Genomic DNA, 25,775 nt, shown 5'->3' with positions numbered 1-25,775 from the left:
TAGCTCACCTCCCATTTTCTGGGCTTGGGTAAAACTCTTCCCCAGACACCACCTACCCGCCTCTAATCTCTCATCTTCCTCCGTCAGGCGGCGGTTGGAGGCGCAGCTCGAGCGCCAACAGCGGTCGCGACAGCTCGTTCCTGCTAGCTGACGGCGACGACGACTCCGTGTTCAGCGACTCGTCAGCGGCGCAGGCCACGCTGCCGAGCCGGGCGCGCCTGCGGCTGCCGCACCGGCACAGCTACCTGCAGCTGCGCCACGACAGCAGCTCTGGGTACGAGGTGCCCACCGGCGAACCGCCCGCCCCCACCGCTGCTGTCCGGAGCGTCATGGGGGCGGCAGAGCCGGCAGCGGCGGTGGGTGGGGCTGCAGCACCTCACAGCTACCAGAACTGCACGCTGGCGGGTCCGCTGCCGGCGAGCTCTCTGGGTGCACTACCGGCGAGCTCTCTCAGCGCGCTGCCAGCCAGCTCTCTCAGCGCACTGTCCTCGGGGTCCTCAGGCGGCGCCGGTCCGTCCTGCAGTTCAGTCCCGGCGGGGGCGGGGGCGGCGGCCGGGGCGGGGGCGGCTGGCGCCTCCGTCGACGACATTCAATTCTCGTTCGCCGCCGCCGCCGAGCTGGACCCTCGTCATAGCGTGGCCAGTCTTCTGTCACAAATCAGCGGCGTCGCCATCGATGTCGATCCGGGAAAGACGTCCTGGTGTTAGCGCCGGCGACCGCTGGTGTGACAGACAGACAGACAGACGGACAGACAGAGGGGCTGTGAGCCGAGGGTCGGCGCCGGGGCGTCACTAGTCACCGTCCCAGTCACAGGGCGCCCGCCGCGAGCGGGGCGCCCGCCGCAGTCACAGACGGCGCCCATGCCCAGTCAGCAGGGCGCGCAGTGGGTTCAGTGTGAGTGAATTCGTGATCGAACTTATTCGGGCTGCAGCGTCGGTGATGCTCAGCCCGCGTGCCTTTTATGCGGTGGGTCGTGGTCGGGTATTTTAAGTGGGTGGACCAGCGGGACCATGTGAAATGTATGTTTAAACGGGACCAGACACGGCTATTCGCTGGTGTGGGTGAAGTGTCCGAATCTCGAAGTGTTTATGATCATGTGTGTCGTTTCCAACTCATCATAGACGCGTCGCAGGGACAAAGCGGACGCCACTGCGAAGCATTTGCACACGAAGTGACCGCACATATACAGTAATGAGAAATGTACGAGTGTAGACGATATTATACCTATGTAACAAGCAGCGTATGCCAAAGTATTTTCCAGGCTTGGTCAGACTGCTGGCGGCCGGCTGGTTCGGCTCTGGGGTCGGAGAATGTCTGAATCTCTCGAGCCTCTCGTTTGCTCACAGTCTTCCTTATACGCTGTCTTTAAGCTGACCTATTTTGCACAACACATCGATATTCTGAGCACATTCCGATTCGTTGAGCTTTGCGCGGCCGTCGGGGCGGCCGCACTTGCCTTTGCCCCAGCAGGGCACCGCCAAGGGCCGCGGCCAGTCTTCCAATCACCGTGTGGTGCCTGTGCTGCCGAGGGTATTATGTACAGGGTGTCCCATAAGTTCCTTCTCACCTAAATTTTTCTTTAAGAGGCTCTCTTATTTAAAGCCACGCTTAATTAATTTTGTAACTGAGCTTTTGGGGTTGCCATGGCAACTGTGAATGTGCTCCACGGTAACTAATTCGTCTAGACAAAATATTCTTTGCCAGAGAGTTCACTTCCTTTGGAGACGGCTTACGCCGCAACATAGAGGTCTCTGATACGGGAACGTCTCGGTATTTAGACCGCACTGGGCCATTCACGACGGTTGAGGGTGATTGAGGCCATCCAGTATGTAGCCAATGTCTGTCGCTAACTGGACGCACAGTCAACAAGTGACGCCGATGATTTGTCGGGAGTCAATCGCTGCAAGTTTATGCTCTCTTTTGTCAGCTTTCACGAGTGAGCCATGTGGCCAAAACTGTGTGGCGCCTAAATGGCCGTCAAAAAGGTCTTAGCGTTAGAAAGTTGGTAAACAGGCTTTTCAGGATGTATTACCAGCTGTCTAAGAGTATTATCTCGGGATACCTAACTCAAGGTGACTTAAGCTCTACTTACCGGAGGGCTCAAAACAGTCAAAAACGTCTTAAAATGGCCAAACATGTGTTTCGTTATGCCTGAGGCTAAAAAAAAACTGATTGGTCGATGACATCAATGTGGTCATCTGGACTACCTAGTCCGTGCTCGAGATAAAACACCCGTCCAAACCCCAAAACGGTCCCATATCAGTAGGCGGAACTATGGTCATGAGTACCCAAATATAGGAACGTTCCCATTTTTGGGAACGGAGTTCCCAAATATGGGAACGGGCGTTCCCATTTATGAGAACGGAAGGCAATTTTTCGGCCGTTCTCCCACTAAAACTCAAAAGTGCATCACGTCTCAAAAAAGTGCACGCTGATTTAAGTGTCTACTAAATCTCCATAAAGTTATCTTTAATCTGACCGTGGAACAAGGAAATTGACCGTGGAATGATATTTTTAATGATTTTTTGAAAATGACAGAATGGTGGAAATATGGGTTATACGACACTTAACATGCAATTTTAAGGAAAATGAAGCATTTTTCAGTTTGAGGTAAAGTATAATAATTTTCGCCTGGTTATGAACTTTCATACTATCGACACCAGATGCTGACAAATGCAAGCGAAGACGCGGACGGTCCCGAGGTAATATTGTTGACTTTTGTGTCGGGGCGGACGACCGCGTGGAACGTGAGCGAATTTACCGAGCTACTGTTGTAAACTCAGTTTAAGCGGTTGAAAATTATCCAGCTGTATTTTATCATCCCGGAAAGACATATTTTATTTGGATGCTAGCTGTTTAGAGTTGTTTTATAAGGAGCGTCATGAGCGTGGTTTTTGTCTTCCGTGTTTCTAAGCGTGATCGTTTTGGGGGAATTTCTCTTATATAGCTCGCTCTTTGTGCCTTATTTATAATTTTTATGCTGATTTCGATAATTCCTCGTGCCCATCCTACCAGGCCTTTTGCCACTTACACTCATCAAGAAAGGAAAAAACTAGATTTTCATTGGGACTAGGTGTTTTGAGGGTGTAACATATTCAGCGTTCCCATTTTTGGATACTTCCTTGTACTCGTCAACTATCGGTGATAAACAAACAGGTGCTTGACATGTCTCCACCCTCAGCGCGGACGGTGGATATAGGTATGGAAGACCTTGTTGAACATCGCTGAGCGTTGTGAATTACGTAATCCTGCAGAGGGGGGCGTGCCCGCTGCGAGATCGACGGGAATAAAAGCGCAGAAGACCGGGCGAAACATGCGACGGTCTTGCCGGAAAGGTCATCTGATGATTGTTGCGTTAACAATAATTTGCGGCGTTGGACGTGATGCTTGTTAATGAAAAGAGCCCCTGAAAGGCGTCGGTGAAATCGTTCCCAATTTTGGGTACGCCGTTCCCATAATAAGGAACGCTTGCAGCGCCAGTGTACGAGAGCGTTCCCAAATTTGGGCTCGCGGCCCGGATGATGGACTGCTTTAGAAATAGGGGAACGATTTGAAACTACGATGGGCCTTACAATATCAAACTCTTTCCCAACAATATTGAGACAAATATCAGGCGGTTCACGATCGTTTTATATTTTTTGGACGTCATTTAACGGTTCTTTTTCTTGTTTTAAATAATGCCTACATGGCGTTCCCATATTTGGGTTTATCGTTCCCAAACATGGGAACGAAAATGCGTTCCCGAAAATGGGTACGCTTGACCATAGTTCCGCCTACTGATATGGGCGACGGAAAAGGCCTTTGTGTCATCCAGCTTTATTCCTATGCAAAAGGCCAGGGTCACGGTAATGTGGGGTAATATGCGTCCAGACACTGATCACGTTGCGAATGATGCTCCAGAAACAGTCTTGGGACGCAGAATGCTTCTCCAAGAAGATCTAGGAGTTTCAGCTTTCTAGCTTAACTTGAACCGCAAGTATGACCACATTTGTTTAGTAGAAAATGGCATCCGGGAGGTCGTAGGCCCATCTTCAAGCAAGACAGTGCATCAGTGCAGAGGTCAAGCAAAGCATAAAAGCAGTGCCAGGAGACTGTGATAGGCGTGTGTGGCAAGATCACATCCCAGGCAACTCATCAGATCCAAATTTCATAAAAATGTGTTGGGAATATTGAAATCGAGGCTCGTCGAAGCGAAGCGGTGTTCCAGCATTGAGGAGCTCACGGCGCATGCCAAGTCAGTCTGGGCTAACTTCAAGCCTGCTATGCTGCCAAACATGCCGGTTGGCATGTCGCAGCATGTATTCATGTGTTTGCTTATGAAATGGGGAGCACATTGAGGGGTTATAAACATATCAAAACGCAATGTACTATGTGTTACATGCAAATAAAAGGTGAGAACGAACTTATGGGACACCCTGTATGTGATGAGTGTCATGAGTGTGTACATAGGTTTATTGAGTGTTGAAGCTGTGCCAATTCTTGCGATATCAATACACCATTCCATGATGATAAAACCCAGTTTTAACTTTAAAGATTCGTAAAATTCTACGATACTTGCTACTAAAGAAAGATAGAAGATCAGAAAAGTCAGAAATCCATACCATCCAGTGAAACCGACCAAGCAGACATAAGGCTGGTGACCTATGGTTACAGAAATGCCCAAAGGCGATAACAAATGGTCAACCGTCAAAGAGAGTCTTTCAGTGGTGTTTCTGTAGAAAGCCCGATTCATTTCGTGTGGAACGAGTGCTAGCTAAACCGAGGAAACGCTCCAGTTCACGGACCCAGAAAGGCACAAAGGCTCGAGGATCCCAAGCACTAAGCCGACTAATCGATTTTACGACCGTTTTCAGTTAACCCTGCAAGAGCTACTCGGTGAATCAAAGGATAAACAATTTTTAAATTAAAAACTGAGTCAGAGCTCGGTCAAACAATGTTTCGGGCTTGGTCAAATATATTGTTACAGCCCTACGTCAAACATATATCCGGCGCCTTTGTGTTGCCAATACGTCAACGTTTCTGAAATAAACTTATCCAAGCGATAGCCTTCCAGTCCAGCGAAGCAGCCGAGAAGGTTCACAACAAATACGCGCGTGCTGTCTTTCGATCACAGCGTCTAACACCAGGTTCTGAAGCGTGCAGCCAAGCGGGCACGCCAACAGCAATCTTATCAATATCACCGTTACGAACGTCTCTCAAATCTCCCAGAACCGCGGCCTTACATTGCACATCGCACATAAAGTCTCTGCCATCAAAACACTTGCACAGCGCTCGTCCTTAACTTACGCGCGATTACCCGGTACGCAGCGCGGCGGCCCTGGTGCCGCCTCTCCTACACGTCTTCTGACCCACAGCAGGACAACCATGCTCACCTTCTACTCTAACGTCCATACAACGATCTCACAGAACAGCCGCCACCGCTGCCGTGCCGGTCGGCCAATGCCCGAGTCAGCCGGCGGGGATGGTTCACGAGCCCTGTCAGCCGACCAGCCCACCGACAGAATCGGCCCAACGGCAGACCAGACCAGACAGACTCGTGACCACCGGCAGACCCGGTGGTCACCGGCAGATCAAACCCCGCCGACCGGCCGACCCGACCTATCGGTAGACTCAGCCTACCAGCAGACCCAGCCTATCGGTAGACCCGGCCTACAGGTCGACCCAGCTTACTGGCAGACCGTGCCATGTAACAGACCCACGCCGCACTGGCCGCAGACCCGCGCCCACCGGCAGACCCAGCCTACCGACAGATGCCGACCAGCAGACCCAGTTCAGTGACAGACTCACGCCCATTGACCAGTCTCCTTGGCCATACCTCTGCGGCCGCCGCCCGCCGCGCCCTCGGCATACTCCTAGCTCAAGACCTTCGACCCCGCAGCAGTGCGTTGGGGCTAAAATCCCGACAGACAGCGACGCGCAGGGTACGACCATCTCCGGCGTCTTACCGGAGCTCCCGCCGGGTCGGCTGGGTCTACTGTTGCTGCTGCGAGTATTGCAACTGCTGCTGCTGTTGTTGCTGTTGCTGCTGTTGTTGCTGCTGTTGTTGTTGCTGTTGCTGCTGTTGCTGTTGTTGTAACTGGTCCTCTTCCACCAGTTTCTTCAGGCCTTCTGGTACGCGGCCCTCATCCAACTCCTGGTTCCATTTTAAATACTGAAAAAGATACGGTATAGTTACTGGTGATGTCTGATGAGTGATGGTCAAAGAACAGAAATCGGATTAATCCTGGGAACTATCCCAAATGCGACACAATAAAGGCAAGAGCATGTCGCATGATCAGACCAAGGGGTGACTTTGATAATTCCGCCGTTTGAGCGCTAGCACGCATAATAATATAGTCAATGTGATGTCCTGAGTTTCAAACCGTTTTTTACTTTCAAATCATTCGTGTATCATGGCATAGAGTATTGTACAGTGTCCCCATAAAACACATACACTAACACCACATCATGTCTGTTTCATAATACAAGAACTCTCGCAAAAAAACGTCAACCCAAACAAGGTCAGGCGGTATTTACAACTAAAACAAGGTCATGTGGCATTTACGCATATTAACTGTGGAAATTAAAGCATACCACTATGAGGTCTTAGCCACAGTCATTGCGTTCACACAGGCAATGACCCATGGGATGAATGGTCCCTTTTGCGAGACGGTTGGTTTATGTGACGGCTGCCGATGGGGCGGGTCAACGAGCCGACATCTGTGTGCACCAATTACGGTACATATACACTATTTCCAGTTTACTGTCAGCATTTGAGGACGAGTGTAGTCCAGTATTGTCCCGTACCACACCCTGAACACTATAGAGACGCCCCGCAGAGACGGAGGCACGTATCTTCATGACAAACACACGTCTCCATAGACCAGTGACGGCACGACGAGTACATCTCCACCTGACAGCCATTACCCGCTCAGTAGCGGGGGTTTCTCAGAATATCAATCATTGCCACATGATCTGATCACCGCGGGTGATATGATGATGGTCGGCTGGAGGAGAGCTATCTCGAGAGCGCGGCTCATGGACCGACAGCCTGTTTCAGAAACTATGACCTATGAGGTATACAGGAGGTCGACATGAGGACGGCGACATTGAATACGTGCCGACAGCACATTGAGTGAATCAACGGCGTATTATGACATGGAGAAAACTAGAGCAAACGCCTGGCGCATCACGGGCATTGACAGCTTCAGCCAAACCCTCCCGGTATGATTGGTAGCGGTTCCACTTATCTGAACGTCGATCAAACGTTAATTAAATCACCAAATCGCCGATCGCAGCGATTGATAGCATAGTTTTGAGGATGTTGCCATTATCGACCAATTTAATTCAGATCAGAAACGCGGGACCGTGACAAAGCCAGCAGCCCCACAGCCAGATTTCGAGCCCCACAGAATAGCGGTCCACTACCTAGCCCTGGTTAAGCCTCACGCCCGCTATCGACCAGGCGTATATTGCCAGGCAATATTGTTTTCCTAAATTCAGGAGAGCACAATGCCGCCAGAAGTTCACTAAACGATGAAACCTTTCTGCACCAGCTCCTCAACGATCACCGACAACCGTAAAAGAGGCATACTCCGACCATACCACCGCAATGGGCTGAAAACGTGTCTCAATGTACGAACCTAACCTTCCAAACCCACATATGCCACATCATATGACATACTAGCACCCCAGGTCGTTATCGGCGTTGTTTATAGCTCACATTTCTCCTCTGTCGTCCACATCTCTACCAGCCTGCCACTGGTCGCACACTCCACTGACCTGTTCGAGCTCCTTCCGCAGCAGTAAGTTGGCCTGCTCGCGGGTACGAACGACCTCCTCCAGGTATTGGTAACGCAGCTTCTTCCTCGCACGGCACTCGCGCGCGCTCTGCCTCGACCGCTCTGCATGAGGGAGAGAGGGAGGGAGAGAGTCAGAGAGCAGTGTGACATCGGCACTCGCGCGCGCTCTGCCTGGACCGCTCTGCATGAGGGAGAGAGGGAGGGAGAGAGATAGAGAGCAGTGTGACATCGGTGTCCACGCCCTGCGAGAGCCACTTCTTTGCAGTTGGGCTGAAGCTGAATCAAATGCACTGCGACGCTGGAAAGAGTGTCATTGGTAGGACACTGAGGTTCAAAGGGATACATCACATTCTGCGCAGTTCCTGATCAGGCTTCCATATCCGAGCCAGCTCACGGAAGACCAAACTATTCAGACAATTACACTGAGCGGCGCAGAATATCGCGGCACGAAATGCATCGACAAGATTTACTTACTCGTACTTCGCAGTTATGGACTTCAACTACTAGGAACTCATCAGATATAATTACAGCGTGAGTGTGCTAACAACAGAGAACTACACAACAGACAACAGAGCTGCGCAGTGCGCACATTAGAGAGAGTGCCAGCTCATCAAATCCAGTCGCAACGGCAGCGCTGATTGTACGGGTGAAACGTACCAAGCTTAACCCTCATCTCCTTGGGTCGTCGAGCGCCCTTCTTGGCTCCCAACGAGTCGCCTCCCGACTGGAACAAACAACCAACAACAGTCGGTCAGTCTGTGACAACGACACTGTACTGGAACGGTACGTCAACACCTACACAAGGACCGCATGAAAATGCACAAGCCACAGTGCCTACTCAAGGTACACATGCCAATGAACAAACCCACAATGTTGTACCTTGAAAAGTTTAACATTTAGCAATTGTAACACCACGCAAACAAGTGTTCTAACGGCCTTTTCCACGGCTACAAGGGAAAGGTAAGGGCCAGTCATCATCATCTTACCTATTAAGTATTATGTGTCCTGCATCCGTAACGTAATCCGTATCATATGTCCTTTCCCATCCCGTTCCATTCTACTATAACCAGCATCTTTACTTCTATTTGGAGTTGGAGTGGTGTTAAGTGGGAAAGGGTGTTCTTGTTCAGTTACGTACACAGCCGAGCCATAAGCTGTTGTAACCCATTCACCCGCTCATCAGCTGAGCGCTCTGACCACACCACATTGGTCGCATTGCACAATGAATGGGGATAATCTTATCACTAATGGCTGTACCGATAATGAAGCCCCGACGCGGTGCTAGCTGAGGCTTACTCGGCCACGGCCCAAGGTGTATTGAGGATGCCTGCTTAGCTGATGCCGTATGTTAGAATGGGGGCGCTGCAGTCGGACCCCTCACAGCTGACACCGGCGCGACGGGGGGGGGGGGGGGAGTGGCACCCGTGACAGGTCAGGGGTAAGGAATGTTGGAACCCTTCCTTACTTCTGCAGTCGTCTTCGCTTTAGTCAGTCGCGTAATCCGTCCTTTCCCTACTTCTTCCGTCCTGTGTCGTTCTGTCCCGTCTGTCAATCATCTACGTCTCCCGTTTAGTCTCATCCATCCTTTCTATACCCTCCCGTCTATCCCTTCTCTACCCCTCCCTCCGGCCCATTGCCACCCTTTCTAACCCTTCCCTTCCCGTCTGCCGGTGCGCCAGCTGCCGGTGACGCGACTGCCGACTGGCACGTTGCGCCGCGCCGCTGCTCGTCGCGCCGGCACTGTGCGCAGTTAGTAACGCCTCATTACAGGGCACCCAGCAGCGCTACAGTGCCGGCCGGGCGCCAACGGAATGGTCTGTTGAAACACAGATCTCAGGCCTGTGTTTATATGGACGGGCTCATGCTTGAAATTGTATGAAGATGTAGTACAAGTCAGCTAATTCGACATATCTAGCATAGGAGTAGGCGGCATTTACTTAGGAGGGGACACCCGAACTATCGGCATTGCAGCGCAATTTCATGCAAGCATTGCTAGCGCATATATAGCAAGGCAAGCAGGAAATGGGATTGGATTGCGCTCCTGTCATAGGTGAAGTAATCTGATGTGTAACTTGACTTAATCCCATGAGGGGACACAAAACTCCAGACACTCACAAGAGATAAAGGATCTTCGACGATAACTTGGACGCAAAAAGAACTCACGATAGTACAGCCACTTGGCTATTGCGTCATGAGCCAACACAGACAAAGATAATGCACCAAGTGCGACTTCCACCGCGCGCTGGCCTTCTCACGAAGGTGAGCGGAGCCGCGGTGCGGTGTCGGGGCATGGACCCCGAGCCGGCAGACCGCGTGCGGCTCAGCCGGGGGCCCGATCGGCGCCGGTGGGGCTGCAGCTCTGTCAGCTGAGCGCCGAGCAGTACCCACCCGGAGACGGTCGGCCGCAACTGACGGGTCCGCGCCGCGCAACTGCGTAGTTGGGAAAAACGGTAACGGCCGCGCATCGATTCGGCCGGCGCACAAGCCGCAGGCGTCCGGGCTCGAGAGGCTCGGGGATTTGGCAAAGCGAAGGCGGGAGGGTTGGCGTTGTTATTTCTTGCGCCGCTTGAATGCGACACTCTTCTCGAGTTCGCATTCAAGTAGTCTGATCGTCTTTATTCCATGGCCTTGTCCATGCAAATCAAAATGGGTGAAAGTAGAGGGAACAAAATAAAACGTCAATGTTTACTGTTAATATTCGGTGACCGTGGCCGGTTACACCACAGATCACTGAACCGTTTATCGACCTTGACCGTGGTACGCGGCCAGACTAACCCTGACCTAGACAAAGGAGTGTCGGCCGGCCCGTCGCGTCGGCGGTCACCAGGCCGTCGGTGTCGCTCCCCAGTCAGCGCCCGCCGCCCCTCTCCCCCCGGGGCAGGGAGGGACCGCCGACGCCCAACTACGCACATCATACCCCGCCCGGCAGGTGGGTCGGCGGGGGCGCCGGGTACTCACGGCGCTATTAGCTACAGGTCGACCGGCCGGCGGCAGCGGCGGCCCGGTCCGTCAGCTGGTCCCTGCCGTGTCCCGTGTCGCGATCACGCCGCTCGCCCGTCGCTCGCACACTCCACATGCACACGCCGCAGGCACACCGCGCCCCAGTCCACACCGACCCCGGTGCCGAGTCCGTGCCGACTGCGCCGCCGTCGCGCCGGCCGGCCGGCATCCAGCCGCCCGGCCGCCACCGTCTACTACGCACTACCGCGCCGTGCCGGCCGGAGCACGCCACTCTCGACCCTAGCGGCGCCGGCCGGCCGCCCGGGCCCGGCCGCGAGCTGCGTCGATGGCGTGGCCGCCGCCGCCGGCACCGACAGGCCACTCCAGCCGGGGATGTCGCCGGGGACGACCGACGGCAGCACAGCCGGGCCGCCCCCGCCCCGCCCAAACGCCACGCCGCCCGGGCCCGGCCGCCGCCGCCGCCACAAGGCGCAGAGTCGCCGGCGGCCGGACCTCTGATCAATGGCTCTGTTTTATGCGAATAAAACGGAGCTGAGTCTCGCGCTCTCACACCGCCCTTCTTCGAGCTGTGTCGCGGCGGCCACGACGCAGGCCGTCTGAACTGCGCCGTTGTGCGGAGGGAGGGCGCCGGGACGGTCAGCGGCGCACCTGCCCGCCGCCCCTCCCCGCCGCAGCCCAGCCGGCGACCGCCCAGACGGACCCAATGACCCCGCGGCGGCCGGGCCATGGGCGGCGGCGCCGACCACGGCATACGGAGGACACACCGCACACACCACGGGTGTGCCCTCAACAGCTGATCACAATGAGAGGCCGAAAGTGTCGGAAAGTCGGCCCGTGACGCATCGCCAGATATGTACTCCATGACCCCGGAGGGCCCGGCCGGCGAGGCGCAGGAAGGGACGCCCGAACTATCGGCATTGCAGCGCAATTCACGGCCCGTGGTGTCAACTGTACATAGACGTGTGCCATGGATTATAGGGGAAGATCCAAGATGCACAAGATTACTTGGTATGTGTAGACACAACATATTTGTATCCAGCCAGAATCCATAGCGTCACAAGCCTGATAAATGGAGCGCAGTTTAAAGGTAGTGTGCCACCTTTGAAAGATTTCCCGTTTTATTTTTCCTAGGATAAGAAGCTTCTGTTTTTACCTAATATCGCAAAAAAAATCAAAAATGGGCCTGGAATAGTGCCTTTTTCGCCTAAAAGTTTATCGGTTTTTAGATATGTATAACAACTGTAGTGGGCTCACCTGCAAACAGGCGTCGGGCAACAATCGCGAATGCGGCGCACTTGTGACAATAAGCAAAGGTCATTATAGTGTTACGACCATACGACGTACGGGAATGAGTTATCAGCTGTCTAATCGTAGACAACACAATGTCGAGCCTTAAACTGTAAGCCTGTATTGGTATTGTTTCTTAAATTTGGCTGTCGAACATTAATTTGTGGTTTGAAATATGATTTTATGTAAAATAATTGATATGAAACAGCCGTCTCTTAAGTTATGACCCCATTACACCACACGCAAGTGGCAGAAATGACAATGATCAGCTGACGCATTTTTCTTGGCCGAAGTCAGAGCGCGCGGCCCGACGCACCACGCGTATTTGGAAATTCCGACCTCGACGAGCATCAGAAGCCACCTAACAGGCGTGTTCGAAACCGCAGGAGATGATGATGAACGGGTTTATCGAAACTTGATTGGATGAGCCTATCGGTAATAGCGATTTTAGTGTGTGCATTTATTGTTCATAGTGGTGTGAAATGTGGTTGGGGTACGACCGACAACCCGTCGGGGCGAATTTCGCACTGGGGTACTAAAAATTTGAAGAATTTAAGACGTTTCCATAAGTTTTGAAGGTATGGATAAGTTCTAAAAATCCGGTTCTCCTTATCCGGGTCATTAACTCCATATGGTCCAAGAAAGCTGGCACACTACCTTTAAAGGAAATAGTTCACTTTTTAACATGGGTTTTGAACTGGAATAGCAGTTCCGTAGCTTGGGCTGAGACGAGCATAAATCAGGAGCTTTTACAGCCCAACGATCAACCTAGGCAAAGATATTCTATTTCTCGTCCCGAAAAAGGTGTCTTGCGTTGAGGATGTGTGCCTTGCATATATTTCCATCCAGTATGAAAAGAGCATGGGTCCCGAAAATTCTTCAGAAACTAGAGAAATTATCTACGAGAACTCTAGAGAAATTCTCGTACTGATCAATTAGGACATTCAGGGGAACATTATCAGATCGAGCAGATCGCCCAAATGCCGGTGGCTGCGATAATTTCTCTGTTTCTGAAGAATTTTCGGGACCCATGCTCTTTTCATACTGGATCGCGTGTGCCTTACAGAAACTGAAAAGTTCTTCCTATATCAAAATATAGAAAATAATATTTTGTTATAAAAAGGTTTTATTTTCTTTGCTGATTATTTTGAACATAAAAAATCATAAATCCGTTGCAAAAAATAATTTCGTGAAAGTGAACTATTTCCTTTAAATCAATAAAAACCATACCAGAAAAAGAAAAAAGGCTAGGATGCATGCAGTACCAAAGTTGCAAACGCAAACCATTTTTTCCGTTCAATGAATACGAAACCCAAGCTTCATATTTCATTTTTTTAATGGAAAAAACAAAAGAGAGAAAGTAAAAAATATTTATCAGCTAAACACGAACATCTCTCAGCCTCTGTGCGAGTCATAACATTCGTGCGACTGCCTCTGAGTTTGTGTGCCATTTTATTTTAAGCAGAAAGTCTAGTGTAAACAACTGTCCCCAACACTTCAACATCAGCGTTTCAGTATCTCGAAATTATGTGTCCTGTGGAAACAATATGCCGATTTTTTTTAGGAATGTCCGATAACAACATATGGGCAAAACATGTGTGCACCATAGCACGCAACACCAAATTGTGCGCGGTAGCAGCATACTTGATGTAACAAATGACTCCGCCATATGTACCGATAGAGAACACTTAGCAGAAAATCCGTTTCACAGAACGAACACATGGAGACGGTAGACGAAGGCATCGTTATCCCAACTATGTAGGTACGCCGCCCGGACCACGGTCACAATCTGCTACCGTCAAACTCCGTCGCGGGTCCCGTCAGGCCTCCCTCCCCGATATCGCGGAGTTGCACAACCTTCAAAGGGCCGGATGGCGAGCGGCGCACATCATGCCTACGCCGCACGCGGCGCCACAGACTGCGCACACGGCAGCATGCAACGCAGCCACAGGTGACGTTGTAGCCTCGGTCACGGCTCGGTCACGGGTACGGTCACGGCTCGATCACGACACTTTCAGCACCAGTGTGATACGTTAAAAACATCACGAACACCTCAGGTCACATCCACCAAACACCCGAGGCTTTGCGGACGTGACCTGGGGCCTGGGAGGAACCCACACAGCAGCGACAGCGAGGTCGGGCGATCGAGGTCTGGACCGAATGGCGAATGAAGAGCGAGCCAATCGGAAAGACAGAGGTTAACGGCGTCCCGGGAAAAATGGACAGACCGGCACCATTGAGCCAGGGAAAGTTCATGGACGAGGGTTATGCCGACCGCACCATAGTTAGAAGCCAAACGAGTCGGACAAACGTAGATGCCATTCCTCTCGATCGTCGATTGACCGACCAGTCGCGTGCTCGTCTAAGAAATCCAGCGACGGGCCCCGGTTTCTAGCGAGCATCTTGCGCAGTAGCCATTCGGCGCAGTTTGCGGGCAAGCCGCTCAGTAAAAATAGACACCGAGCCGGGTTTTTGCATGGCGCTTGAGGGCAAACATCAGCTGCTCGGTGCTCGGATGATGTGTCGCACTCGCTTGCAAGACGGACCTCTTGTGTTCGTCGTGTCGTGAGTGAGCAACGCTATCCAAATATGGTGCGACGCGCCATCATCGGAGCAAAAAGATGGAAACAGCCTCTGCCTCAACGTAACTGCCTCAACGCAATATCTGTAGTGCAGCTGTACTAACAAACGTCTATTTTTAGCATCGGCTATTGACAGATAAAATGCTCCCTGAAATCCGATCACAGGACCACTCCAACACAGAAACATGCCTTGACAACGACCATACTTAATGCAACATATCCGGAAACAAGGCTAGTGGCCATGCCAGTCTCGTCCCGAAAAAAAAAAACTGGTGAGCAGAATATGCCCCTAAAGTTCAAACGTAACTATTCCGCTTGTCAGCATAGCAGTATACTACAGTCTGCAGTCAGCACTCATCAATGTTGTGAGCGACTCTAGACCTCATCCATGGTAATGGTATGCAAAACAGACTCCAGTGCTGGTAAGTGCCTCTCTGTGGCCCGAAGCTACGACCGATGCATCGGAATGTCATTAGCCTGTCGTATTCACTATCGAGCGCAAACAGTGAGCACTACTGAGCAGGGCCGGTCAGAGCAGGGAGACACGATGGCCCAACGATGGCATACCTGCCCACCCGCCGCATACGCACAGCCCGTCATTATGCACTGAGCACTCAGCAGTCAGCACTGAGCATCATCCTATGGGGGGCGGGTGGGTCGCAGTTTAAGCGCCCAGTCGCACACACTGACACCTTTTGAACACAAGGATGATGGTTGATTAGAGGATTAATCCCGGATATTTCTTTTTGCGGCCCAACCAATACAACCCAAAAAAGGATTGATTAACCCTATTCCTGGCGGGGGGGGGGGCCTCAGGAGCCCCCCCCCTGAGGTTTTTTGGTTATTTCTCCCAAACGCGTTGAGCTAGGAAGCTCAAATTTTCTGACTTTTCCTAAAAGGCTTCTACACAACATGTCTGAAAATTTTGAGTTGATCTGACCTCAGGTCAGGTCACCAGAGGCGGTTTGGTGACCCTACCTCAGAAAAGTTTGCAATCACGCCAGAGCTAGAGTTTTTGACCGATCAATTTCTTCTCTTCAGGCTTTAGTTAGGGTACCAGTATGTGCAATTTGTATGTCTCGGAATTTTGATATCGGTGACCTAAGGTCAGGTCAGTTTCGCGACCTCCCCATTATAAGTCAATGGGGGAAAAATCAACTCCCTGTTTTTACCACTAAAACGGGTCGGAATGGCCCCATATACCATAAATGACTTCATATACGATCAACCTTCACTACCTTGAGGTCTGTTTTGCTGTTGGGCAGCTGTGAGGTCATGTGACGTCATCAAAGGTCACCAAAGGTTTTTGGCCAATAACTCCGTACAGGAACAAGATACAGACGCGTGGATGGTCTCATTGTGTTCAGCTCATCAAGACGCATCGAATGATATACATGATGACCTCGAGGTCACGTGACCTGAGGTCAACCTTTGACCTTGACCTTTCGAGGTCAACATATATATCATTCGATGCGGATTGACGAGAGGATCACGATGATGCCCTTAGTTTGTTCCTATCTTGACTAATTCGAAAGTTATTCGAGAAAAACTCTCTCCATATCTAGAGCCGCCATTTTGACTTTTTCGACCCCTGTGACGTCATCTTTGACCTGACCTGAAAATGACCTTAGTAAAAATTGTAGACCTTGTCCATGCGTATCCGATGCCGTTTACCGCTTGTCGCTATCTTGCTTCGTTCTCGAGATCTCAGGGGGGGGGGCCGAATCGGCCCCCCGCCAGTTTCTTGTCCCGGCGGAGCCCGCCAGGAATAGGGTTAAAGTATCGAATAGCATAAAAATTGAAGGCACAAACATGCTACTGCCTCTTTTGAAACTTAACATCTTCTCTTCTACGCCCTCCGATTCAGTTAATCTTCGACTGGCCGTATCGGCAAAAGTTCCGTTTCATCAGAACACTGACCAGTGACCACAGTGTAGTCCTGACATGAACAGTGCACTCCTGAAATAACTACCAGACCCTCTCATCCTGCTCTAGACCTCGCTACGCCCGCAAACTGCACCGAGGGGCCAGCCAGCCGGGTCCCGCCCCAGCCAAGGTCCTAAAACAGCGCCCGGGCGGCAGTTTCAGTGGCAGTGACGGCGGCGGCAGTCTGGGGTGCCCCGTCTGCAACTCGTCGCCGCCACTCGGGGCCTCTCGTTTCAAGGATGTCGGGGGGCTCCCTGAAGGGGCGGCGCGGCTGCAGCATGGCGGCGCGTTTGGCGCAGCAACAAACCCCGCCCCGCGTCGGCCACTCGCCCCGCCCCCACTCACCCCGCGCACCGCGCACCGTCGCGTCGTGCTACCGAACCAGGACACTTATGTAATGGAGCATGGACATCCGGCACGGCCGCTCGCCCCACACGAAGCATAAATTCTCAAGTTTCTCGAAATGAGCATTGCGAGTAAGTACATACTGGTTGGAAGATCATCCTCGTGATGCATTATGACGTAATCTTTCAGAACGGATACATACTCTGATATGAGTTGGATAAGCGGAGGCATGAGCTCCGAATAATACCAGAACGGCGGGATGCAGCTCCAACATCGCCAGCCTGTTATCAGACGGGGAAGGCTGCGCGTGCCGTAAGGAGCCCACGCCCGGTCAGACGGTGAGGAGTCGCCTCTCGTCCACCGGAGACACGTCACCTTATCGTGGAGTCTCTGCCGCTCTATCGCCCCGTGGCGGGGCGTCGTGGGTGCGACCTGGGCTTCCCCACCCCGTGCCGCGCCGGCAAAAGGTCACCGGACCTGCGCCGGGGCCCGGGGTGGCCGGAGTGCAACTGTAATGCACACTTGCACAGCGATGGGCGCTGCAACTGCCTCCTGTCTGAGTCGACAATAGTGCACTGGACATTGAACGATCGAGTGGAGCCGAGATCGGCATGGCCAACTCATAACAGCGTCCGGATCCTTGCTCAGAAACTGAAACTCTTGTCATTATTAGACAGGGACTAAATCAATCATCTAAGGCAGCATGTATAAACTGAGTGAAATTAACTGGGAGAAAAGGGTCGTCAATGCAGATTGTATACAACATTAAGTGCACATAATCGAATGTGCTTACAGCCAAAAGTTCGTATGCAAAAAAAAAAACGGGATTTACCTCGTCCACATACAAGAACATTCATCTCCTGTTATCAGACGGGGGAGGCTACGCGTACCGTAAGGAGCCCACGCCCGGTCAGACGGTGAGGAGCCGCCTCTCGTAGTGACTACCGTTTTCAACGGTAGTCACTAGTCAATGCATTGCGTTTTTCCGGTAGGTTGGACCAAGCCTATAGAGGACAGACGGAAATTGAAAGCAACAAAAGGTTACGACGAGTAAAATAACAACAAGGACGAAACAGCAAAGAGCACCGTACCTCGAAGTCAGGTAGTGTAAAGAAACCCACTCTATCAGACGACGGCATAATACGTCATGCTTGGGATTCATGATTGGCATCATGCGTTCCTCACCCGTGATGAAAAAGTCACAAATGTGAATCTACTCCACGAGTTCTTTGCGCTATCAGTTGAACGATTGAGACGTAAAAGGCAATTCCTGGAACACTAGACAACAGATACTGTACTGATTTCCACTCCTTCGTCATGCAAGCATCAGAAACCTTTTTTCAGATAAAGCCTGTTTCAAAAATATGAACTATGAAGTCCTCTTTGAAATCATTTGCGTTCCGTGGCACCAGAAAATACCAGGCAACGTTAGCACTGTGAGTCAAAAGGCAGACATCAAACATCAGTCCATTCTCCAAGCCCAATGCACCGGCTGGGTGATATGTATTTCGCCGCTTCGCCGGTGAAATGAGGTGAACTGAAGTGAAGCAGGTTAAGTTCCAACGGTAGAGGACCAGCCGGAAGACCGTCTAGGGCTCCGCTATAGCACGGCAGCGGGTTAAGCTCCGAAATAGAGGAGCAGCCGTAGACCGGCTGCTGCGCCGCTCCGCCGGCCGATCAGCTGGGGCGCTGTGACGCCGTCCGGATCTACTGCGTCGTCCGCGGCGGAGCGCCTGACGCAGCCGGCGCTGATGCAATGCCGTGGTACCGTCTGCCAGCTGAGCGGACCAGCGCCATCGCGGCGGCGGCGGCGCCCTCCTCCTCCCCTCCTGGCCGGACAGAGCCGCAGGAGCAGACCCGCCACCCCCGCAGACAGCAGGGACACCCTCCCCCTCCCCTCCTGGCCGGACAGCGCCGCACGAGCAGCCCCACCGCCCCCGCACACGGCGGCACACAGCTGGGGACGAGATCGATGAGAACAGTCCACTGCAATGAGGTGCCGTATAATGACAACCAACACTCAGTCAGACCCGCTTAGCCTTCAACGTAATTCGGTGTTATGAAAGGCGTGCTTGAAAAGGAAGCGTAGTGTTAGCCGCTCGACACCTACGTAACTCCATGGCTACTACAAAAAAGTAACCTAAACCGTGAGTTCCGCAGAAAACGACACTCAGTATGCCCGCAACAAAAACAACTGGCGACAGAGATGACTCCTCCAGTTCAAGAATCACGACAGACGTTGAGACTGGAGTTAGCGTTTCCCAGACTCCGATTTATTCGAGCGGAATACAAACTACCAGGTCCTGGCCGACCGTTGGCGTTGTCTGCACTAGGTATGTAGTGCGTCGTTACAGCTTGCAGCCGCGCCCTGCTGCCAAGCTGAACCGATTCTGACTGCAACTGCGGCCTCGTGCGCCACCCTGCCAGGTAGCGGACCGACCACCAGCGCCCCTGACGGCACCGGTGGCACACAATCGAGCCAGCCGTGGTCCGTGGACTCCGGGACCAGACGGCGCTGCTCTCTGATACGACAGATACGTGGCAACTTGGGTTTTGGTAGTGCGGGAAGGATCTGGATAGCATCTCCATCCCACTCCCACTACCGAACTACCTACTGACCCAGCCGATAACTTCCGACAGTTCAGCGGGACTGCCATGCGCCACCTTACGGTCAGGTGACAGGTCAGAGCCTGAACTCCCTCTAGCGGCTATTAAGCTAATCACACCAGCCACCTGGCGGTCTGAGCCGAAACCATCGAACAACTCCGCCCTCACGTCGAGGTCCGACGGCATGGTGACCCAGCCTTCCGCGGTGGAATCAGTCCTGGTGCCGCCCATTAGTGACCTGAGCTACCTGACCCACCCCATGAGGTCCTCACAGGTCTGCTAGCCCAAATAACCATTCGAAGTCAGGAAGACACTCTTAAAGTTCATGACGAATGGTTTCCTTTCCCTAGATTGGAGCAGACGACCTTGTCTATGTCCTAAATCACCTAACAAATGCTCTTGGATGCTTCACCTGTCACCCTGTTTTCCCTGTCATCAAGAGCAGCGACTAAGGCACAATACAAAATACGATAGGACTGATAAGTGGCCACCTATTATTCTCATTGCTATCATTTTAAAATGAATTAAAATAATTTTCATGCGTGAAATAAGACCTCAAATGTATTTAATGAAGCATAACTTCTGCAAACAATGGCAGCAGGCAGTATTGTAGAAATAGTGGGTACAATGACTGTGTTTGAAGTCTCTGCACCACTGACTCACATGCCTCTATAAGCTTGATGAACAATGGCCAGTTTGTTAGTGGCAGCCTCATTTTTACTGAAAACACCAATCAGAAGTCTGACCTAACAACAGCCACCACTAAGGGAATAATAAAAATTATAGCAGAAAAAAATCAATGAATCACCTGTTACTTTCCACAATGCATCACTAATAGTTATCACCACATCAAAAATAGGAACAGGGAGCAGCACTAAGAGCCACAGTAACAGGCTTATGGATAGAGTTTAAGAACCCTGAACACTATTTTGAATAATCCACCACAAAACTTACACATGAAATAAAAGTGCTTGATTTCATATTGCTATTATTATGTCTTAATTAAATCTGGTTCAAAATACCTTACTATCCTGATGCTTTTCCAGATAATTTTCAATACAAAACTAATACAATGCTTAACAAAACTCAGTCCATTGTACAAAAGCCATGATGCCCCTCAAAGAAGCATAAGCAAGATGTACTAAATAAATTACACCAAATCCCCAACCTTTTGGGCAGTTACCTAGACACTGCAGCTGATAAGCAACTCAAGTGAATAATTCAAAACACAGTTCAAGCCTTGCAAATAAATTAATTTTCACATTTTCACATACCTAAGCCTCATAATAAATGGTCACATGCCTTGTATGCCAGTATCATTGGGATTGTTCATGGATGCTGGTGACAATAATTCTAAGTCAGCCAAGCTGGTACATACAGGCATTATATGTTGAAGCAAGCCAAGAAGTTGAACATTCAACATGGTTGTACAAGCAGGCTCCTAAAAACGTACAAATATGCTTGAGACAATGAAACCAGCAAGGCAAAAGAGTGTACTAACATTATCCTTCCCATGCACATGACCTGAGTGATGCTCAGCTACTGTTCTATAAATCAGCATGCTGTCAGCTGGCTGGGAATTCTTGGTCTCTTATGTCAAAACTAAAAACATTTGTGCCAATCCTTGTCACCCATGAGAGGTTAGGAATGACATTTAGTTACTTCCATGCAAAGCAAAACTGGTAGCTTGCAAATGAAAACAGTCTGGTTTCAGGATATACTGTTCTCAATCATATGGAATGTGAGTAGGCTCTGGAAAAAAGCAAATATTTATGGACAGTGCCATGTCAGCACCTTTAAAATTTGTCCAAGCAGATAACACAAATACTTTAGACTAGATGATTGCTGATGTTGTGAATAAAAAATAGCTAACATTATTTAAATTGAAATCAGCCCAATTTACAAACAAATTACATATCATTTTGTCCAAAATGCACATGTGAGGGGGAGGTACCTAGCTATTAAATTGAAGAAAGTCTCAATGGTACCTACTGATGCTAGAGCCAAGCAGATGCATACCCTAACTCAACCACAAGTACAGTCTAATGCAGAAGTAATGTGCAATTTTAGTTGTGGTTATGCTTTGCTTCTGTATCGTAGGAACAATTTGTCAGACTACAATGAAACTTGGAATGTAGCTTACATGTATTGCCATCCTTGCAGCTGCAAGTTTATCTTTTGCTAAGTACTCCTGGATCATTCCGTATTTAAAAATCATCAGTCAAAGCTGTCTGTTGAGATTCGTAAAACCCCACATTACTTCAGCCGTGGGCTGTACCTTCAGCCCAAAATTGGGACATTTCAGTAACATACAATACAATGACCACTCTCATGCCCTATAAAACAGCACAACTGGCACACATAACAATAATGCTGCAGGGTACTTCATGTCCCAACCATCCCCCGAGCCTCCCATCGCGAACTGCCACACTTGTTGATGGAACATAGGGAGTTGTCATATACCATACCTAACTGTTGATAAGTGCATTACAAATATAAAAGGAACATACCTCCAGGTCATCCATCTGCATTCCATCGTATCCTTGAGCCATCTTGATCTTCTCTCCAAAGCAAACTTAAGCTTGAACTTCAGAAAAATAAACCTTGCTTTCTTTGCTTCAAAGGACTTTGAATTCTCATATTATTCCTCCAACATCATAACTATTTTATTTACTCTAAAGCAAGCAAAAAGAATGAGTACAAGACTTCACAGTAACGTCAGACTTCAATCTTCTTCAACCAGCTATAAATGGAAAACGTGAAACGTGTGTGGTGATCCTAGCCAACATGGCGATGTTTACAAACATTGTGAAATCATGGGTGACCTTGAAAAATGATTTCAGAATGATTTGCAAATTTGGAGGGTTGTTGAAAATTTGTTCATACTTTTCGTCGTATTGACCAATTTTGATGTATTCCTCATTATCAAAGAACATTTTGTGAAAATATGAATGAAATAAATAATGTACCTAAGCAAACAAAAAACAATTGTGTTTCTAGAATTAAAGCAATTAAAGCAACCGAGAAAGTGAAAATTCGATCAAGCATTTTCATATGTAAATTACATTTTTGGCCCTTTATTTTCAATATTATTGTCAAAAATTATATATGTTACATAATGCGTTATAAGACTTGATTTGTTTTGGACCAATGAAAGTCGAGGACGTGTTGATTACGTCGTCATGTTTGTCACAGCCGCGCTATGATTGTATTCAAACAAACAGTCTATGCACAACACGCACATGGACACTGATAAATAGGTCGAAATTGCGAGTTATTTTGACTGAGGACCAGCGAATATAAGGTTTTCCTTATTTGTATGAATAAATTCACGCTAGCATAGCATCTCACATCGTCACTGCCGAGCTTGCTGCAGAGCTTGCACTTCTTCATTTTGGCAGAAAGCGTAAGTTGAAGTTAAAGTTGATTTGTTTTGCCTTCCTGACAATTGTATATTGATATGGAATTGTTGCAAAAAAAAAACTGTGAAATTTTGAGAGGCCAGTGTCCTTCAGGGTCTGGTACTAGGCTAGCAACCTCCTTGATACTCCTCTTGCCTCATCATTGAGGCTGGTCTTGAGTCCTTGGGCCTGTTCCAGCGCCTCCAGTAGAAATTCTTGACTGGAGGCTCTACCAGAGGTTTCACTGGAGGCGCTGGAACGCAATCTGGAGATTTCTGGAGATTGGCGTCATAGATACCAAAAGAATGACGATTGTTCTCTCTTGAAACGCAAAATTTGTTTTCAATTTTAGTAAAAAAGATTAACAAAATTATAGCAGTGCAATTTTCTTTTCATTCAAGTTGTAAATTCTCAGTCAAAAGTTCTTTGTTTACATTCGTGATTGTCACATGTGCGCCATAATTGTAGACCAGAGCCTCCAGAGAAATTTGGACCTCCCAACTCTGGAGGCTACTGGAGGTTTCTGGAGCTTTGGCGAGAGCTTTCTGGAGCTTTCTGGAGGCGCTGGAATGCTCTCTGGAGGATTCTAGAGCTTTCTGGAGGTTTCTGGAGGTTTCTGGAGGCGCTGGAACAGGCCTTGACTGTCACAGACAGTGTCCAGGTTGGTTTTGGTCACTAGAATACCTGCCGTGTGTTCAGGTTTGGTAGCTTTATCGCATGAATAGGGCATATTTTCTGATGAGATATCTTGAATAGATATATTGTTTTGGGGTATTCTTGTAAGTTCAGGAATACTTTTATGAAAAATATAGGTTCTTTGTCCTACACTATTTTATAAATCCTTCTTAAACTCCCGCAAGTGTTCACACCATGATGGCTGCTGGCCTGTGTGTTACCTATTTCTCCTGACACCACCTGGTATTTATTGCCATAGTCTTGACAATGCATTGATGCATGCTGACATTGTAAAACATGCCAATTTAAATGAGGTCTCTGTGCTTCAGTGGTGCTGACTGCTGGGATGCTCAGCCATTGTGCTGTATGGATTTGGGGAATGCTACTTACTCTGATCTGAGGCAGGTACCTATCCTAAAAGGCCTATTTCATGAGTCAAATTATTCTGTAGTTTTAAATCCATCTTGGTTGACTTGCTTGGATGTTCATTTATGATAATTCATTTATGTTACTCTGGACATAACAAGTAATACAAGATTAGTATTATTTATAATGAGGTTCACTCATCACTGAATGAAATTGTAAATTTTTTTGATGAAATGTATTGATTTAGTTATATGTATGTTTATTAGAAATGTATGTATTTAGTCAAACAATGAAATTGTTTGACTAAATACCAAATCACTGACTTATGGTTCATTTTTCAGCAAAACCAGGCACAAATCATTTGTTTAAGTGAAGCAGTTAAGCTACTGCCATGAAGTCTGAGGGCAGACATGGTTTCATCCTTTTCTTGGTATCATGTTTGTCATCTGCTCAAGGTAAGTAGTTACCTGTGGCTTTAGTGAAGTGTCTGGTGTGAAAGCGGTGTGCAGTTACCTCTGGCATTAGTGAAGTGTCTTTGATGTAAAAGCACCAAAACTGAATATTTCTCTGTTTCTGAATAAGTTTTTTATCACAATATTTGTATTGAATTTATTTGCCTAAACCTACTTTGAAACACCACATACCTAATACCAGTATAACGCCTTTTGGGGCGACTAACGGAGCGAGCGAGAGGGTGAGCCTTGCACGTGCGAAATTTCGACGGAGCACCTCCAGCTGACTTGTGCACGGCACCCTACTAACCGGTCTCTAGCAATGTGCCAAATTTGAGCACAATCGGCCCGGCCGTTCTCGAGATCTGGAAGCGGCGCCCTGCACGTGCGCACGTGCAAAATGGGTCCCAACTGACTTTTGCATGGCACCCTACTAACCGGTCCATAACCATGTGCCAAATTTGAGCGCCATCGGTCCAGCCGTTCTCGAGATCTGGAATCGACGGCTGCACGTGCGCACGTGCAGCAGCACCCCAACTCTGGCACATGGATATGCATTGCCTAGTGGGTGCCTACCTACATGCCAACTTTCAGCGCAATCGGCCATGTAGTTACCGAGATATTGCAACAATTACAAAAGTGACCTCTTCGTTTTGCACGTGGCACGTGCATAAGGGGTCACCCACATGCATCGGGAAAAGTCCAATACTTGGTAGAAGGAATGAAGCTACCCTACAAAAATTACCGCATGTAAATCGGTCAAGTGGTTGCAGAGATATAAGCGTCGCAGAATCGTGACCACGGCCGGCCGCTCATACTCAGAAATTTCCGTTAATCTAAGGAAAGACTACGCTCGCTTCGCTCGCTCCGTAATCATCTTTTATCCCTTCTGGTGTGGTGACTGTTTATTATCCTGTTTTAATTAGACTCTTTTGACTCACGTTATCTGTTACTGATCTCGCATTTGTATCTCACGGAACATCAGGCAGCATCACAGTGGACGACGTGACGTGCGGCTCGGTGGTGAAACTGATGAACATCGCGTACAAGTCGCGGCTGCACTCGCACGACGTCAAGTACGGCTCCGGCAGCGGCCAGCAGAGTGTCACTGGCGTGGAGGACCAGGACGACGTCAACAGCCACTGGGCCATCATGGGCCCCACCGGCAAACACTGCGAGCGCGGGTGAGTGGTCCAGACTCCGGCGGAGGTAGGAGGGGGATGGCGCCTATAGCGTCTGTCGTCCGAAAGACGGCGAGTTTTTTCCGCTGTCCGTCATCAATGAATAGGGACCAGGAGCTTTTGCAGCTCACGTGCCTGAGCGGCCTGGTGGCGGTGTGTTTTGCTGCTGATTTTGGATCTGTGTGTTTGTGTGTGTTTTTTTCGCCATTTT

At 49.7% G+C, this 25,775-nt stretch overlaps 3 protein-coding genes across 5 annotated transcripts in view; 2 read left to right on the top strand and 1 right to left on the bottom strand.

Moving 5' to 3' along the window:
• LOC122374663 (proto-oncogene tyrosine-protein kinase ROS-like) overlaps positions 1–4,514 on the top strand; it is a 43,978-nt gene extending 39,464 nt beyond the window's left edge. Inside the window, exons 35-36 of the mRNA XM_043353542.1 lie at positions 88–1,536; positions 4,417–4,514. Coding sequence (XP_043209477.1) covers positions 88–707 — 620 coding nt within the window. The 3' untranslated portion in view covers positions 708–1,536; positions 4,417–4,514. The remainder of the gene's footprint in view (positions 1–87; positions 1,537–4,416) is intronic.
• Positions 4,515–4,936: 422 nt separating this feature from the next.
• On the bottom strand, positions 4,937–22,430 carry LOC122374664 (cAMP-responsive element-binding protein-like 2). The gene is made up of 4 exons (XM_043353543.1): positions 22,000–22,430; positions 8,439–8,505; positions 7,762–7,883; positions 4,937–6,151 (listed from the first exon to the last, which is right to left on the bottom strand). The coding sequence occupies exons 1-4, from the start codon at positions 22,039–22,041 to the stop codon at positions 5,972–5,974; spliced, it is 411 nt and encodes a 136-aa protein (XP_043209478.1). The 5' UTR covers positions 22,042–22,430; the 3' UTR covers positions 4,937–5,971.
• Positions 22,431–22,710: 280 nt separating this feature from the next.
• LOC122374662 (stromal cell-derived factor 2-like) lies at positions 22,711–25,571 on the top strand. Of its 3 annotated transcripts, none has more exons than XM_043353539.1 (3): positions 22,711–22,895; positions 24,273–24,386; positions 25,369–25,571. In XM_043353539.1, exons 2-3 carry the CDS (start codon positions 24,323–24,325, stop codon positions 25,569–25,571), a joined length of 267 nt encoding a protein of 88 aa, XP_043209474.1. In that variant the 5' UTR covers positions 22,711–22,895; positions 24,273–24,322. The 3 variants fall into 3 exon arrangements, with proteins under 3 accessions (XP_043209474.1, XP_043209475.1, XP_043209476.1); XM_043353540.1 differs by having other exon boundaries at positions 22,725–22,749; XM_043353541.1 differs by lacking the exon at positions 22,711–22,895 and adding an exon at positions 23,754–23,970.
• Positions 25,572–25,775: the final 204 nt, after the last annotated feature.

This window comes from Amphibalanus amphitrite, unplaced genomic scaffold (genome assembly GCF_019059575.1).
Source record: "Amphibalanus amphitrite isolate SeventyFive unplaced genomic scaffold, NRLGWU_Aamphi_draft 001691F_arrow, whole genome shotgun sequence".
NCBI classification, from domain to species: Eukaryota; Metazoa; Arthropoda; class Thecostraca; order Balanomorpha; family Balanidae; genus Amphibalanus; species Amphibalanus amphitrite.
The sequence above is the reverse complement of the archived record's forward strand: the minus strand, read 5'-3'. Positions and strand labels throughout refer to the sequence as shown.